This window comes from Pseudopipra pipra, chromosome 1, assembly GCF_036250125.1.
Source record: "Pseudopipra pipra isolate bDixPip1 chromosome 1, bDixPip1.hap1, whole genome shotgun sequence".
Taxonomy (NCBI): Eukaryota; Metazoa; Chordata; class Aves; order Passeriformes; family Pipridae; genus Pseudopipra; species Pseudopipra pipra.
Window position 1 is genome coordinate 99,771,003 of NC_087549.1, and position 16,116 is coordinate 99,787,118.

General features: G+C 36.8%; 1 protein-coding gene across 3 annotated transcripts in view; it reads right to left on the reverse strand.

The window, feature by feature from the left end:
• Positions 1-527: 527 nt before the first annotated feature.
• The window catches only part of ITGA9 (integrin subunit alpha 9), a 226,393-nt gene continuing 210,804 nt past the window's right edge, over positions 528-16,116 (reverse strand). For all 3 annotated transcript variants that reach the window (XM_064667569.1, XM_064667551.1, XM_064667536.1), the window contains one exon: positions 528-5,779. In XM_064667569.1, the coding sequence (XP_064523639.1) occupies positions 5,681-5,779 (99 nt within the window). In that variant the 3' untranslated portion in view covers positions 528-5,680. The remainder of the gene's footprint in view (positions 5,780-16,116) is intronic.

The following is a 16,116-nucleotide window of genomic DNA, read 5'->3' on the forward strand; positions in this document are numbered from 1 at the left end:
CACATGCTAAGCATGGGAATGTACAGAGTTGAAAACATTCTTTCAAATATATTATTTAGCTACTATATTCCAGCTACTATGGAATATAAATCCTTGCAGGAAAAATACACAAGCTGAATAATTCGACTTTCAACCAGATTCACAGATCGAAACAGAAGTCAAGTTACACAGTTATTATCATAGGCCAGTATCACGATCACATGGGGTTTCATTTGATGGTGATAGAGCAATATTGATGAAATATAAATAATTCCCACTAACTTTATTTTATTTCCATGATTTTAAAATACTGTAATCAAGCTAGTTGTACTCTTAGTTTCCAAATAGCTTGATTTTAAAAGTCATAGAATTAAGATAAAATATGCTTATTATCCATGCACAGACGAACACATTTAATTCCATTATACTATTAACACTATTTAATTAAATTAATTTAATACTATTTAATTCAAACATACAGGAGAAAATTAATGGAAAAATACTTGAGCTGGACAAGGACAATAACTGACAAAATGATATTATTAGGATAATTTTGCAACCATTTTTTATTCAAAAAAATTGTATTTTTGTAAACTTGACATTTCCAAAACAGTGCAAGTGAATTAGAATACAGGTGAACACAAGCTTCTAAATATAGGTGACATCAGTAAGAGTGGACACAGTCTTACAACCACAAGATCACAAAAAGAAACATACAATTTTATAATACATAAGCAGTGACAGTCTGAGAAAAAGGAGTGACAATGTGCAGGTACTCTACTGCATATGCAAACCAAGCTCCAAAAGCAATTACAGTCTTCATGCCAGTTTAATCAATGTACACTAAATGAACAAAATCTACTTTCATTTATATTCAAGAAACTATAGCAAGTGGATGAACCTGGGCAAAGGATAGAAATTAGTTCCATGACTCCCTCAGTCCTTTAGTGAAAGCAATATCGTAAATTCCCCTTCCACACAGATCCTATGCTTCAAACTTGCGCATAGAATCAGCTGGGTTGGAAGGGACCTTCGAGATCATCAAGTCCAACCCTTGATCCACTACCACTGCGGTTACTAGGCCATGGCACTAAGTGCCACATCCAGTCTCTTTTTAAAAATATCCAGGGACAGAGAATCCACTACTTCCCTGGGCAGCCCATTCCAATGTCTGATCACCCTCTCTGTAAAGAAATTCTTTCTAATATCTAACCTAAACCTCCCCTGGCACAACTTGAGACCATGCCCTCTTGTCTTGCTGATGTGCCCACAAACAGAAGAAATTCAAGGAAGTCAAATATTATCAAAGACAGTCTTTGCATAACTATTGCTTTCAGCAAGCTGGGCTACCTGCACATCACTGACTTGATATGTGGGGTCACTTCCATTCCTGTATTAAGGTAGATAGGGTTGTTCTTACTGTTATGCTTGGCATTGCAAATGCCTTTGCCACTTAGAGGTGAAAGGATTGCTTAAGTGGTTTACAGGCTTGGGGTTCACATCAGGCATAATTTCTCTCAGATGATCCAAGCAACCTGTGAGATGACTTCAACTCAGAGTCTGCTCCAATATTTTCTACAGTTTGCTGACTGCATTATAACTTCACAAATGAAAAAACCTAGGTTTATTCAGAAAAAATAGCAGGTATTTTTGTTAGCTACAATGGCCAAGTACCAGAGCATTCTAGTGTCTTAGAGCACACTAGCTGTGTTATTGCTTGGGGAGAATCGATGCAAATTCACCTCCAAGACCCTTGGTTTTCAAATTAAATGGACACGAAACTGCTGTAAAAGGTGGCAAATGCTCTCATCTCTTGGGAAGTGAAAGCCCACTATGCTGTGGACCACCAAAACTGTGAAATGACTGTGATCTTCTTGATGTCATCATGGAAACTAAATGGGGTTGCAAAAGCACAGGCTTTGCATTAAGTGATTTTTTTTATTTAATTCCCCCCTCCTTTCTTCTTGATCATATTTTCCTGAGATTGTTTTCTTCCTATCCTAAACCCAACTTCATTGGTACTATTTATAAGAAGACACATTGCAAGCTTCAGAGCTCTCAGATGCCAGAGGATGCATTTGAAAATGTTACTGCCCCACTTCTAAGCTTTCTCGTGAATAGCTTAGAGCTAGTGCAAAGTGAGCCCACTGGAAAAAAAAAGGCAATGTCAATTTAGCAAACCTTTCAATTAACTTGTCCAAGACAACTAAAGACATTGTCTCAAAATGGATTAACTGGAGAGAACTTGTACAATGACTACCCTCAGCTGCTGCAGAATTGGAACATCACAAAGAAACTAACAAGCAGCTGACACATGGGAACCTAAAAAGCAATTTCCAAAGTAACCATGTCTCCATATTTTGATACAATTATATTTATAACAGTTTCATAATTAAAATGAAACAAAACAAAAAACCCCACCAACCAAACCAGCAGATCTATAGCATAGTTATTTCCTACACATTCTTGACATATATTACTTTTTTGTAAGATTTTAGGATTAAAAAATGATTGCAACCAACTGATATTAGTGGGAATTTTTGTTTGGCTGCTTTTTAAGGAGTGGAAAGGTGCACCTACAATATTTTAATATGAAGGATTGATATGTTTCATTATCACATCTGACTATCCTAACTGAAAGCATACAAGAGCCACAATAGAACTTGACTAAAAAAAAAAAGAAAAAGAAAGAAAAAAATATGGAGAGTATACATATAAAACCAAAACCCTATTTTACAACAGATCTCCTGAGGGCCTAACAGTAATGACACTAAGAATTTGTGGATCATTTCAAGAATATGGCACTCATCTGGGCAACAAGTAGATTTTCATTAAAGGATGACTTGAGCTGGATCAATTCTCTGACAATTCAGGTCAGAAATCCAAAAAGTCCAGTATGGGCTCAGTCAAATGGGATTTATTTTTATTTGTTTTTTTACTTTAAGCAAATAAGAGAGACATTTTTGCCTTGAGACAAAACAAAACAAAAAGTCCAACAAAATATAAATGCTAAATGGGTATTTTACCCTTTTTAACTCTTTTCTTTATACACTTTAAAAAGATGTCTCAAAGGAATAAATAATTTGTATTTTTAAAATATTGTAATGAAATATTTTTGGCAGATTTTAAAATAAGTTTCTGTTTAAAAAATGGAAATTAAGCATTTCAACTTTTCAAAGGGAACTTCCTCCTTTTTTTTTCAGATAGAAACTTTTAAATTCAGTTAAATTCACAAATAATTTCACTTTTTCCCTGAGCTATTTTTTCAGCAAATTTACTTCTTAGGAATTTTTGAGGGGCTCAGTTTTAGAAAGGGTGGATACTGCAGGTTCATACAGCTAATAAACAGTCTCTTTTTTTTCAGCAAGTACTTTAAGCAGTTTCTTTTTCAATTCATAGCTGTGAATCAATCTCATATCCAATTTCTGTCCAACTTAGATATTTTGTAACAGAAAAACCCAGACAAATTAAGTTAATATACCAGCAAAACTAACTGATGTCAGAAATATCATACTGTGAGAAATTCATCAGCTTCTAATGCGAGAGGCAGGTTCAGATTAGATATTAGGAGGAAATTCTTTACTGTGAGGATGGTGAGGCACTGGAACAGGTTGCCCAAAGAAGTTGTAGATGTCCCATCTCTGGAAGTGCTCAAGGCCGGGTTAGATAGGGCTTTGAGCAATCTGATCTAGTGAAAGGCTTCCCTGCAGGGGGGTTGGAACTAGATCTTTAATGTCCCTTCCAACCCAAGCCATTTTACCATCCTATCTCTCTGTGATAATACAACAGTGCAGTCAAATGCAACAAGCCTTTTGTTTTTGCACTCTAAAGAAAAACCTGTGCTCTACTACATGTGATTTTAACAGCACTTCGCCTTGGATTCTGGCTTAAATGATCATTTGTTACACAGAATCTGTCAAGTCACCAATGATTGTTTTAAGAAAAATAACTGAATAGACCAATAGCTTTTCTTGTCAGATGTTGAATCAATAAACTTAATTTACTTTAAAACTATTTTTTCCCTAATGCATGCAGATAGTTAATAGTTAATAAATATTGATCAATACTGTAGTAATAGAAGACACTTAATGCCAGTGGGGGTAAAAAGCAAACAGGAATATGGATGAGTTTAGTTTTTAAAATTTGAAGCTATAATGGATATAATGTTCTTTTATCATACCCTTAAGGAATAAGACATCCTGCAACCTTTCAATCCTGGTTTCACTTTCTACCATATCCTTTATATGGATTTTATACCAACATGACATTTAATTCTTATTTACACAAAGTGCAAAACACAAGTAGAATCTAAACCCAAGTCTTACAGAATTCCACTATTTCTATTCAGAAATCCAAGAGCTTTTTAAAGAAACACAGTTGAATTAATTACAACTAGGTCTCTTCTAATTCAACAAACGAGTTAAGTAATTACCAGCAACCAAAGTGGAAATCTGAGATCCAGTAACATCTGCACCTAGCCTAAACTTCCTTCTTAACGGTTGAAGAAGGATGGCATTCAGTACTTGGAACACCCAGACAGGGAATCTTGAGACTCAAAGATCCAAACATTTTAACCCTTGCATCTACTTATCTCTCTTAAATTTATCATATAAACAAACTCATGACTTATGTATATAACTCACAAAGGAGACATAATACTCGTAGCTTGTAGCAATTTATCACTTGATTTGATAGCAACAGATTACAATCTTGAACAGTAGCTTTAAAAATATCCCTCTTAATATTAATATGGCTCCATTTAATTTTTTTTTATTCCAAGGAATTTACCAATGCCATAATGGTCGGCCCAATTATATCCTTCTGGTATCTCAATTGTACAATCCTAGACTACTATAAAAATCCTAGAGATTGCAAGAGAAAAATTCCCAAAGGAAAACATTCTGTGATACCTTCTTCAGTGAACCAAAGCAACCTACATCTTGCTACATATCACTGAGGAAGCATTTTCATCCTCTCCCATTTAGGTCAGTAAAGGACAGACTCAAGATCCAGAATATCACAACTATCACAACTGTGAAATACTTTAGGTTCTTTAGTTTATAAATCAAACAACAAGTTCAACTCAAAGAAAGAGACTATGAAAAGATTTTGGCTTATATCCATTAAATGGTCTATACACAATACTACCAAGCCTTTTGAATTAAGCATATGAGGATTTCAGTCACTTTTCTCTGCAAATCTCTTTTCTCTCGCATTGAAGTTTAAAAGTACAATAGAATTTATATATACACATATGTATTTTCAAAGATTTAGCCAGATATCAGTGCTTGAGTGAACTATATACTATTCAGTAGAAATTATAAAACATTGATACAAATATAAAGACATACTCAATATAAAAAGCTTATATTTATAAAATATAGTTTTAGGTAACAGTCTTCCCCTGAGGGTATACCAAATAGTTGGATTCATAAATATTGCTCTGCACTGCAGCTTGGTTACCAAAGTTCAAAGTTCAACTCTTAAATGAAGTATGAATTGCTCCAGTCACCTGACATGGCTACAGTGGTTGCCTCAGGATATGTTCCCTAGTTTTTTTTGAGTGATAAAGACACAGCATCAATGGGTCTCCGAAAAATCTGGAGAAGATTTCTTCTTCCACATATGGAAGATACGAGAGCAGGACCTATAGGCTAGTGAGCACGTGTCACATGACTGGGCTTTAGTTTTCATGGGCAGTTCACTGGTTTTTCTGGACCCAGTTCCAACTATCTTCATTCTCCTTTTTGCTCTTTTCGGCCTCAATAATTTCTTTATACCTCCGGCGGAAGAAGCCCATCTGCAAATCAGAAGAGATGACAGTGGTAAGTTACAATATCATTAAACTGAAACTTAATTTGTCAGTGTGAGGACAGAAAATGGTGTGCAGAAAAAAACAGCACAGGAGTTAGTACTTAATCCTCCAAGTGCCAATCTGAAATCATAGCTCCTTATTTACATCAGTATAAACGAGATCAAACTGGGTCCCAAATCTTCACAAATTCTCTGCTCCTTATAGATGAACTACTAAGAGGTAAGAGGTCCTCTTACATAAAGCATACTTTAAAAAAAAATTCTCATAAAGTATTCCTAATAAAACAGACCAGAAGAGGCAGATACAGGTTTATTGGTTTAAAATGAAGACTAATGCAAAATTTGGAGCTGAACCTAAAGTCAGAGTAACACTCAGGTCCTGAGTAAATGCTGACAGAGTTTTATGAATGATGCTCTCAGTGTCCACAACTGCACAAAACAACAGGGATCAGAGGAATACAGTACACCTACCCATGTCCCAGCATCTCAATTCCAGCTATCATTACCGATAATTCCTTTTGCACATCTTCTTGCTTCCTAAACCCTTGTACTTTAAGAAATGCAAGTGGGTTTCATTTCAGTTTGGAGGAAAACTTCTCATATCTCTGGGTTTTTTTAAGTCTTTCAAAAAAACAAAAATTATTTTAATAACAGACTTTGGTAACCATTCAAGAATCATTCCTCAAACTTAGCACTGTTGAGATCACTGAATCAATATTTTGTTCACCATAATGAAATATTTAAGTAACTCCTACCACTCTAAACTTGTTTTTCTACTCCTGCTGTGTAAAACATGATGTTTTAGTCTTCCTTTATGAACTAGTTATTGCCACCCTTTATTCCCAAACTGGCTATGTGCAGGAAAATTTTGTGCCGTCTTGTCATAACTAATATTCCCTTAATTTGGACTTTTTAATTTCAGTTTTCAGCAACTTTCACTTTCTTCTAGTGTATTTTAACTCACCGGGGTCTGAAAGGCAGCATGGTCAATCTGCCAATGCTGCTTCTCCAGCAGGGTTTCCTAAAGCTCAGGTCCTTGCCAGTGCCCCCAGCTACATCCTGAATTCACAGCAGCATGAGAATGCACACACCATCCTCTCATTCTGCTTCTTGCCTCCTATACAAAGGACATACGCAGCGTGGTCTAACAAGCCCCTTTGTTTGGTAACTGTGGACCACTGGGACATGCCATTATTCTAGAGATAAGTGTACCCCGCTGAGTGCATTTGTGTACATTACATACACACCTACTGTCCTGATTCTGGCCCAGATAGGGAAAATTTCTGCAGTAGCCAGGAGGGGGGATGGCTAAAACCTGGAGATTATTCTATACAATCTCATGCCATTGCTGAGGGTGGGGGAAGAGAGTCTCTTCTAAGGAGCAGGGGTTCCTTCAAATCAAGTAAGCATGGTGGAGAGAGCAATGGGATGGCACTGGTTTGAAAGCTGGAGGGAGCAGTGGGGTAACACTGTTTCCAAGCTGGACAGAGCAGTCAGGGTGGTGTGGTTGCAGTCACCTCAGTGAGTCATTTGTAGGTGAATCACTCTCTCTCTTTCGTGAGCTTTTGTTATTAATCTTGCTGCTGTTACTGTTCGTTTTCTATCTCATTGCTGTTTCCAGTAAATTTTTCTTAACCTGTGATCTTTACCTTTTGTGCCTCCAATTCTCCTTTTCAGCCTGCTGCATGGGAGGGGAGGAGTGAGTGACACGTGGTTTTAGTGGGAGCACTACATTGGTGAACACCATTCCTAAATCGTGACAGCCTTCTTTGGCACTCAATGTGTGGCTTGAAGGGTTAAGAAAATAACAGATCTGCCCAGAGTGGGTTGAAAACAAATTTGATCTAAGCATTTGTTGTATTAGGTACAGAGCCACTGGTCACAATACTGCTTGGTCTGTTCATGTGGGTGGGGTACCTAACCCTGTATATATTCCCCTACGTGCTCCTCATGGTGCTCTTTTTCAGAGCAGGGAGGGGGATCAGGATTGCTCTGTCATTGTACTGTCTGATATCAGCTTATGACATGATAAAGTCAAGGACAATGAGGGTCATTTGGGATGTGTATTCAGTGTCACTCTCCTACCCTTACCTCGGGTGCTACCTTTGGGAGTCCATCAATAATTATACCCAGTCTGCAGGAGAACAGGGGAGGGTGATTTTCCCTAGCTTTTCACCCCTTTTTCCTCCTTCAGGCCTGTTACAACAGCTTTCAGAAGTTTTGAAATTCACTTGAATGTTAAGGAAAGCATGTTCTTGTTGCCAAGACTGCCAGGATTCCTCAGTGCAGTCCACACCATGTTTAGAGTCAAGAAAGAGAAGGTAATTTCTTTCCTTTAGGAAGGTCATTCAGAGATCTGCCTCAAGGATTGATAGCCATGAGTGGCATGAAATGGGGGAGAAAATGGTCCAGTTTTTGGAGAGATTCTCTGCCCCATACAGGAGCAGCCAATAAAGGCAGCAAAAGGACAGGTTTAATTTTTGCAGTGGTCAGGAGGGGGTGTGGCTAGGACCTGGAGGTTATACTATACCACCTCAGGTCATTCCCAGGGATGGCGGAAGGGAGTCTCTTCCAGGGAGAAGGGATTCCTTCCAGTCCATCGAGTGGAGGAAGTGGTGGAAGTGTGGTGGAGGCAGTGGTAGCGTAACTGGAGAATATCATTCTTAAACCACAAGACCTACAGCCACGTTATAAATGCACAATAGGTAGACATATACATAAATGTCCATGACCTTGAGGTTACGAAGGTCCCATGACCTTCTGGAAGCCCCCTTTAATAACTGAAATTAGACCTTAAAACTCATTTGTTCATAGAAATTCTTGTGCACAGACTGTGAATGTAGTATCGTTCCCATCTGTCAGAAGCAAAGCTTTATCTGTTGCTATGTACATGCAAATGCAGGGATAGTTGTGGTCCTGTTCTGAAAAATCACCTCAAAAAAGTGACACTGTTGAATTTCAGAGGGCCACGTCTCCCTCACTTCCTAGCATCTTTCAGAGCACTATCTGCAAGGATTCAAGAAGAGAAAATTAAAGAGGAGTTTTTCTAGTTCCCCATCCTTCAAACTTACTCTAGACATCAGATCAAATTCTTTCTTTCACAGAAAAAAATCCTTATTAGTAATTTTTGTACTTGAACCTACAAGCTATACTAGCGCAAAGGATTTATTTTTAGAAGACATCCTCAAGATAGCACCACCATAAAATCCCAGTGAAAGTTCACCATTAATGCCAACAGAATTCAGCTCAATGAGGCTTGAAGCAAATAGCTGAAGTTTCTCTAGATTTTCAGTCTAAAATTGAAGTGAATTATTATATTGATAATGGAAAAAAAAAATGTAAGAGCCTAATACTTCTCTGTTGTTCTGCCCCACTAGGATTAATCATAGGTACTTACTTATTCAGAGGAATCTGCTGCTATTACTTATATATGCTCAGGGAGCAGATGTGTTGCAAAAGCGGATGCCATTTTTTGTATTATCAGTTTTTATAACAGACCTACATGTTTTTCATTAGAAAACTGCCACAGGACTTTGCTTCCTTAGATTAACAAGAGAAGTTTAATTTCTAGTTTTAAAAACAGGTTTTAAACCCTTAAGGTTTCCATCCTTCATGCAAACACATCCTTGATATAATAAAACTTTCTCTTGAAGTTATAATCAAAATTATAGAAAGGCTTTTTAATTTCCTTGAGGGCCAAACAAACAAACCCAAACTCCTTCCCACTGTTATTTTCATAAAAAATGTCTGTTACTGAACATCTGCTTCAGGAATTGTCTTTAAAAGTTGTTTATGAGCATTTTGGTATTTTACTATTTTTTCACTGAATACACAGTGCTTTTGTATAACTTTTCAGCAGGGATAAAAAGTGAGCTGAAAACCATAGTAAATATTAATAAAGCATGAATTCCTACATCTAGAGGTGACCCCATTAAAAAGAATTATGTTTACTTGTTGTAAATGATGTGAATACTCTAAAATTATGTAGAGGAGTTAAGTGCAGGCAAAAAGAGAAACTGAACTTTAAGGATTATTTTTTTTAACATTTTTAGAAATAGTGGTCAGGGATTAGATAAATTTCCCATCCTTGAAAGACAAGGATGTGCTTTGTTATGCGATACTGTTCCGTAGTCTTTAATGCATATTTCCATTTAATGTGATATAATCCCTATCATCACCAGAGAGGGATTTTTTTGATAAGGGCCATGAAGAAATCACAACACAGTCATTGTCTCGCAAGACTGCATACAACCTGCATATCCGTCTCCTTACAATTAATAATTTCATTAAAAATGATACCAATATTAACCTGTACGGTGAGGGCTGATTAATACCAGTAGCAAGCTGGAGAGAAAAGTGAATTTAGGATAGAGTGAGAGGTAATAAGGAGGCAGACATTTGGACCAAAGCAGAAGAACTGATACAACATGAGGCTGAGCACATATTGGCTCTTTTATCACTGGAGCTGAAGGAACACCAGAAGATCTCTTTTCCATGGCTAATGCAAAGCCATTAAGGGAACTGAGAAAACACAGTGAGGATAGCACTGCTGGGATTGAGTCCTGAATTTTGAGCAAGGAAGAGGAAAAGAGATCCTCAGTTTTAACAGGAGCATTGCTGTGATCTCATTTGTAGAATGGGTGTTTACAGTGGGCCGATGGTCTCCAACACGTTTCATGGTAATGAGTCTCTAATATTGTTCATTTCTCCCAAACTTTGCTTTCTATATATACAGATATATGCATGTGTGTACAGATACAGATGTATGTACAGAGCAAAGGAATACCCATGTAAAGAGCTGTGACCCCATCAGGCAGTCTGTGAGTTCACACAACTACATCCAAGTAAAGGACTGAGGAAAATACTTTGATCAGTAAACTTCTGCCTAGGGAAGGCACTCATGAGAGGAAGGGCAACAGAAAGTATTTGCAGGAAGCAAGGAGAGAGCACTGTGGGAAGCTGAAGGGTTATAATGGAAGAAGAGGCATCAGCCAGTAAAGACAATGCAGAAAATGAGAAAAGGGTAGATGGGCTAGAATAACTGGAGGTTCTTCAGGTTTTGACTCTAAGCCACCTACTTATAGGAGCTCTAATATTTACTTGAAGCATCTTCAGAAAGGACTGGATAGTGTTTGTCACTTCAAAACCTGAAACCATCCATAGGTTTTACACACTTCCTTTAATTTACTTATTCCAGCCCATGTACCCTTTTCTAGCATGACCTTACTGCCATCTACAGTGTATGCTGAGCAGAAAATATGTTTCTGGCAAAACTGAACAATAAAGCAACAGAAAATCTGTGTTGGTCTGGAATGAGGAATTACACCTGTTATAGTGAAGGGATTTCTTGCCATGCGAAGCACTGTCAAGTCCTGTATTCAAACGTGAGTATTTAAAGTCTCTAGCACAGACAACTCCCTTTAGCTGTCATGCCAGGTTTAAATCCCTTAAAAATCACAGATAAGTCATATCTAACAACACTCACATAGAATTACATTCTTCCTGTACTCACACAAACTGAAAACTTCAGTCAAAAGTCATTTAAGTGAATTAACATCACAGTAAATTATCTTTTTTTTTTTTTTTTGCTGCTACTTTGTGCTACTTTGTGAATTACTGGACCTTATATTTTTCTAAACTCCAGAAGTATAAACACTTACCTAACATTTCCTGCAGTGTGGTTCTGTGGCTATTTCTTTAGGGTGCCAATTATAAATATGCTTGAAGAGTGATGAGATTACAAAATAAAATTTAATTTGCAGTTGGGAAAAAAACAAAGCTGATCAGAGGGCAAGCAATATCACTGCTTTTGTTATAGTCATCATTGGATAAATTTCTAAAACATTTTTATAATTCATAATCCAACAGGGCTTATTCTCCCAATCAAATAAAAAGATAAATAGTTTGAAATGCAGATTGAAGAAGAATGTTTAGGTTTTTTTTAATATGATTCATTAAGAAACAGTTACGTACTGCTGTAAAACAGCATTATGTATTGATTTACAGCAATGTTTCAAGACTATCACTGAGCTAGGAATAGAGGTTTGTGAACAAAAACATTCAAACAGGATCCAAGACTATATCAGAGACTTTTGTGAGTTTTTGTACTATTTTTAATTAAGTTTCTCCAGTGCATACTGAGGTGTTAAGCTGAACATAGAAAGTATTTATTTTTAACAGTATGCTTATGCTGACAAGGTTACCAATCACAGTACAAACCAACAAGTAAAAAGAAAAGGGAGTAAAGCACTGTTAGAGGGGTAACTAAAAAATGAAACAAAATGTAAGAACCACTGAAGAAATCTCCCATGTAACTAGGCTTTGACAACATACCTTAAGGTTCAGTGCCTTAGTCACAAGCTGTCTTTCCTCTAGCATACAGTTTCTTTATCTACTGTAACCACTATCCAGTCATACCTGCTGAACAGTATGTATTTACATCACAAATCTTTTAATGCCACATTGCTAATCTAGGCAGAAGTCTCAAGCCATTCACCTCATGGCACTTCATAAAGAATTAACTTACAGAGAATTAATCTCCTCACCTTTTTTGGGTCCATACTCCTTCGGTACTTCTGCCTTCACATAAACAGTACTACAGCTAGAAAAATATGCAGCTAATCATGGGTCAAAGCAGGGCCAGAAACCTCACCCCATTAAATGCCACCAGTTGGCAGAGCAACAACATCCCCAATCTCTGCAAAGCAGTGCTGCTGAGATTAGAAGCATGGAACATTTCCCCATGCAGGTTTAGATTACTGGTTATTAAGTGCAACTCACTACTGTTGAGAAGGTGGGTAAAAACACTTGGGTTTGTGTGGTCCTGGATAATCCTCGCAAACTACCAGTTCCAAGATGATGCACTATGTTCTTTCTCCCAATTAAAGGACACTTGCCACAGTACATAGGTGTCACAAACTGCTTTGTCTATCAGCTTTTCCACCAAGAATTGGCAAACTGCCAATTCTGGGTCCCACTGTGATGTAAAGGTGTGTTTGTAAAGGAGTTAAAGGAGAAAATGTGTATTTAGGAGGAAGGATGATAGTGTGGCTAAGATAAGCTCATGAGAGCTCCAGAGGTCTGGTTTAATTATTCAGTCTTTCATTGACTTTTTGAGAGGCAAACCCCTTAACTGTCTTGTAATGTAGGTCCTCATTTGCTCAGTGAAACAAGTACAAGAAAATAAATAAATATGATTCAAACATCACCATTCCACAAATGGCTGTACACACATACAATATACACAATGATATATACACTTATGCAGTTGGGGAACTGAGACAAAGAGAAGTTCAGCAGCTTGCTCAAAGATTAGTTCTCCTCTACAAGCATTCATTTCTGAAGTACTGTACATACTAAGTCCTTAACAAAAGATATTATGTATCCACAAATGAATCAAAGGCTAGATGAATGAATCTTGTCTGATGCAACCTAGACGATACCTACATAGTAAAGATATTCCAAGGGTAAACACCAGAACTACCAGCTCTATTCACCACATAAGCAAGTAGCTCCATTGAAGCCAACTGAACAACTCCTGTGAGAAAAGTTACACAAGAATTGGTTAGAGGAACAAATTGTTCATTAATGGGCTGACACTCTAGCATCAGTGACAATGGCAACGTATGTTATATTAATTAAAAAATAAAAAAGTACTAAATCAGATTTTCTGTACTGGTGTCCCTTGCTGTGTGCAGTTATCTGTTTCGCAAACCTAAATGCATCTTTTCCATGCATCCTGCCAGTCTGAATTGTTCTTCTATTTTGAGGTACCTAGCCTTAATGACTGGTTTTTAACATTTGGCCTTTGAGATAGTCATAGAGTATTTAGTTAAAATAATAGTTTATCTAATGTTTGCTTTAGCTAAGTTTATGAATTGACTGGCTGTTCTTAGCAAAACAGTTTTTCTTATTATTTCAACATTACAAAGTAATTGTCTAATAAAATGTGTGTTTAAAAACTATGCGTGTTTCAGTACTACAGCATGTGAAATAAATTTACTTCTAAAATCTGTGGAGGACTACAGATCTTCACCCCAGGTACCAGCAGTAATATCTCAAGTCAGTTAGCCAGGCTAGATGAAAGTAAGCTAAAAGTTAAGCACAATTTTGAGTACATTGCTAATTCTTCTCTGCCATAACAATGTTCATCAATCGCAATACACTGGGATCAGATACAGCTGCTAGGAATCAAATTCTTCCATAGCGACTGAACTTATAAAGATCTTTCAGTGCTGAGTTCTGGTAACTTGAGTTTAATCAAAGCCTGAACTTCTTGCAGTGGGGTGACTGTGTACAGTAACTTGCAAGACAGCTGTTATCAGTATATTTATAAGTGTAATTAAAAAGCAAATTGGCCAACATTAAAACTTATGACTATTTCCAAATAAAGATTTTTTTCCCGTTGTAAAATTTTACTATGTAGTTTATTTTTTAAATTCACAGAATGAACACAGCCATCATCCAAAGTTCATCTCTGATTATTGCTCTCAAAGAACATAATGTCTACTGCAGATATGTCTGGAAAAAAACTGAATCTCACCAGGGAATAGGACAGTAATTAGAGATATCATTCCTATAAGCATAATTAATTTAAAACATATCTTGATCCATATATTCCATTTCCTCTCCAAATAAAAAAAGAAACACTACTGAAATATTTCTGGCTTTGTTTGAAAACCCAAGACTAAACATTAAAGACTATTTTTGGAATCAATAAAAAGTAGCTTTAAAATCATATTTTGATATATTTGATCTGCCAAAAATATTTGAATGAAAGTTGTACCATGTCCATAATTATCAAAATAAGTCACTTTCATGCATTAGTCAAATCAGAAGGAAACAGCTATGGCTGGTGTAAGTTATAATACACCATTTCTCATTGTGAAACCAAGCCTAAAAACAGAATTCAGACTAGGTAAGTCACATTTGCTCTGTTATTGGCATTTGGGTTTGAGGGATGCTAATGAATTCCAATAAATACATATGTTGTGTTCCAGCAGTGGGGAGCCTTGGAACCTTAGGTACGTATTTGCAATTTTTCAGTCTACATATGTATTCTTTTACTGGTTTGGACTCCTGAAAATGATGGCTATCTTTCCTCTTTTCTGAAAGACGTTCTGAACCACATGCCAGTGGATTACATTTGTTCACAGAGTGCCAGAATAAGAGCAACACAACTGCAATGGCTGTGGTGTTCTCAGAGTACCCTGCCATGCACAGCTCTCATTTTGAGGACACTGAGACTGGAGAGAACACTCAGCCACAATATTATTGTTACACATTTACATAGCTCATTACATCAAGAAAGATAACAAAGGCATTTTACACGTACTGGACACATACCACCACTGAAATATTGCCTATCTTGAGAGTAGTGAACAAATATTACATGGCAGCTGGCAAACTCACTGGTGAATGCAGTGTTTTGGTTATAACAGCAGCATTAACCATTTACTTGTGTGAGAAAAATAAAAGATGACAAACTCAATCTTCCTGTAACATTCAGTCAGAATTCAAAAAGCACAGCAAACCAACCTACTGTAAACCTATCAATCTACTGTAAAAAACCCAACATTTGAGTCACTGTGGCAGGAATACAAACCCTTTTGCTCTTGGTAAGCCAAGGGTCTACAAACATTTTGTGATACTTGCTTTGGTTCAGAAAGCGAGAAATAAGAAGAAAATAAACAGACTTCAAATGATCCACACAACTTCTGCCTGGTGAAAACCTAATTATTTGTACAATCACTTTCATTGTCCCATTCCCTCCTCAAGGTTTCCTAGATGTTATCCATAAAGAAGATCTATCTATGTTTGGGAGATAGTATAGGTTTGGTCTTGAATCACAGAAGTTAATTATCTGCATTTTTATAACAGGATAATATTGAAAAAGCCTAATTCTAGGCCTACTGAACCTAGCATCTGTATCAAAAGAGTAGTACCCTGAGAAGCCTACACAAGATAGCAAGTAACAACTCACTTAAAGCAACTAGGTAAGTGGGTAACAAAACCAATAAAATTGAAAAGTTATCAGAAAAACTGTACAAAATGCAATGAGGACTACAGAAAGAAGAATTTCAGAGAACATAAACCAAGTCACAGTTTTTGCAGATTTTATGGACAGACAGGACAGGTATGGGCTATGTAGTTCCTACAGGTAGGGATCTTGGAATTACATGTACAGAAAAGAAGAAGCATGTGAACTCTGAATAGGCACAACAACTTGCATCAAAGATATGAAATTGCCACTCAGTTTCAACAGGTTTCTCTATCAATGCTGCAATGAAATAAAACTGATTTTTTAAAAAAAAAAACCCATCC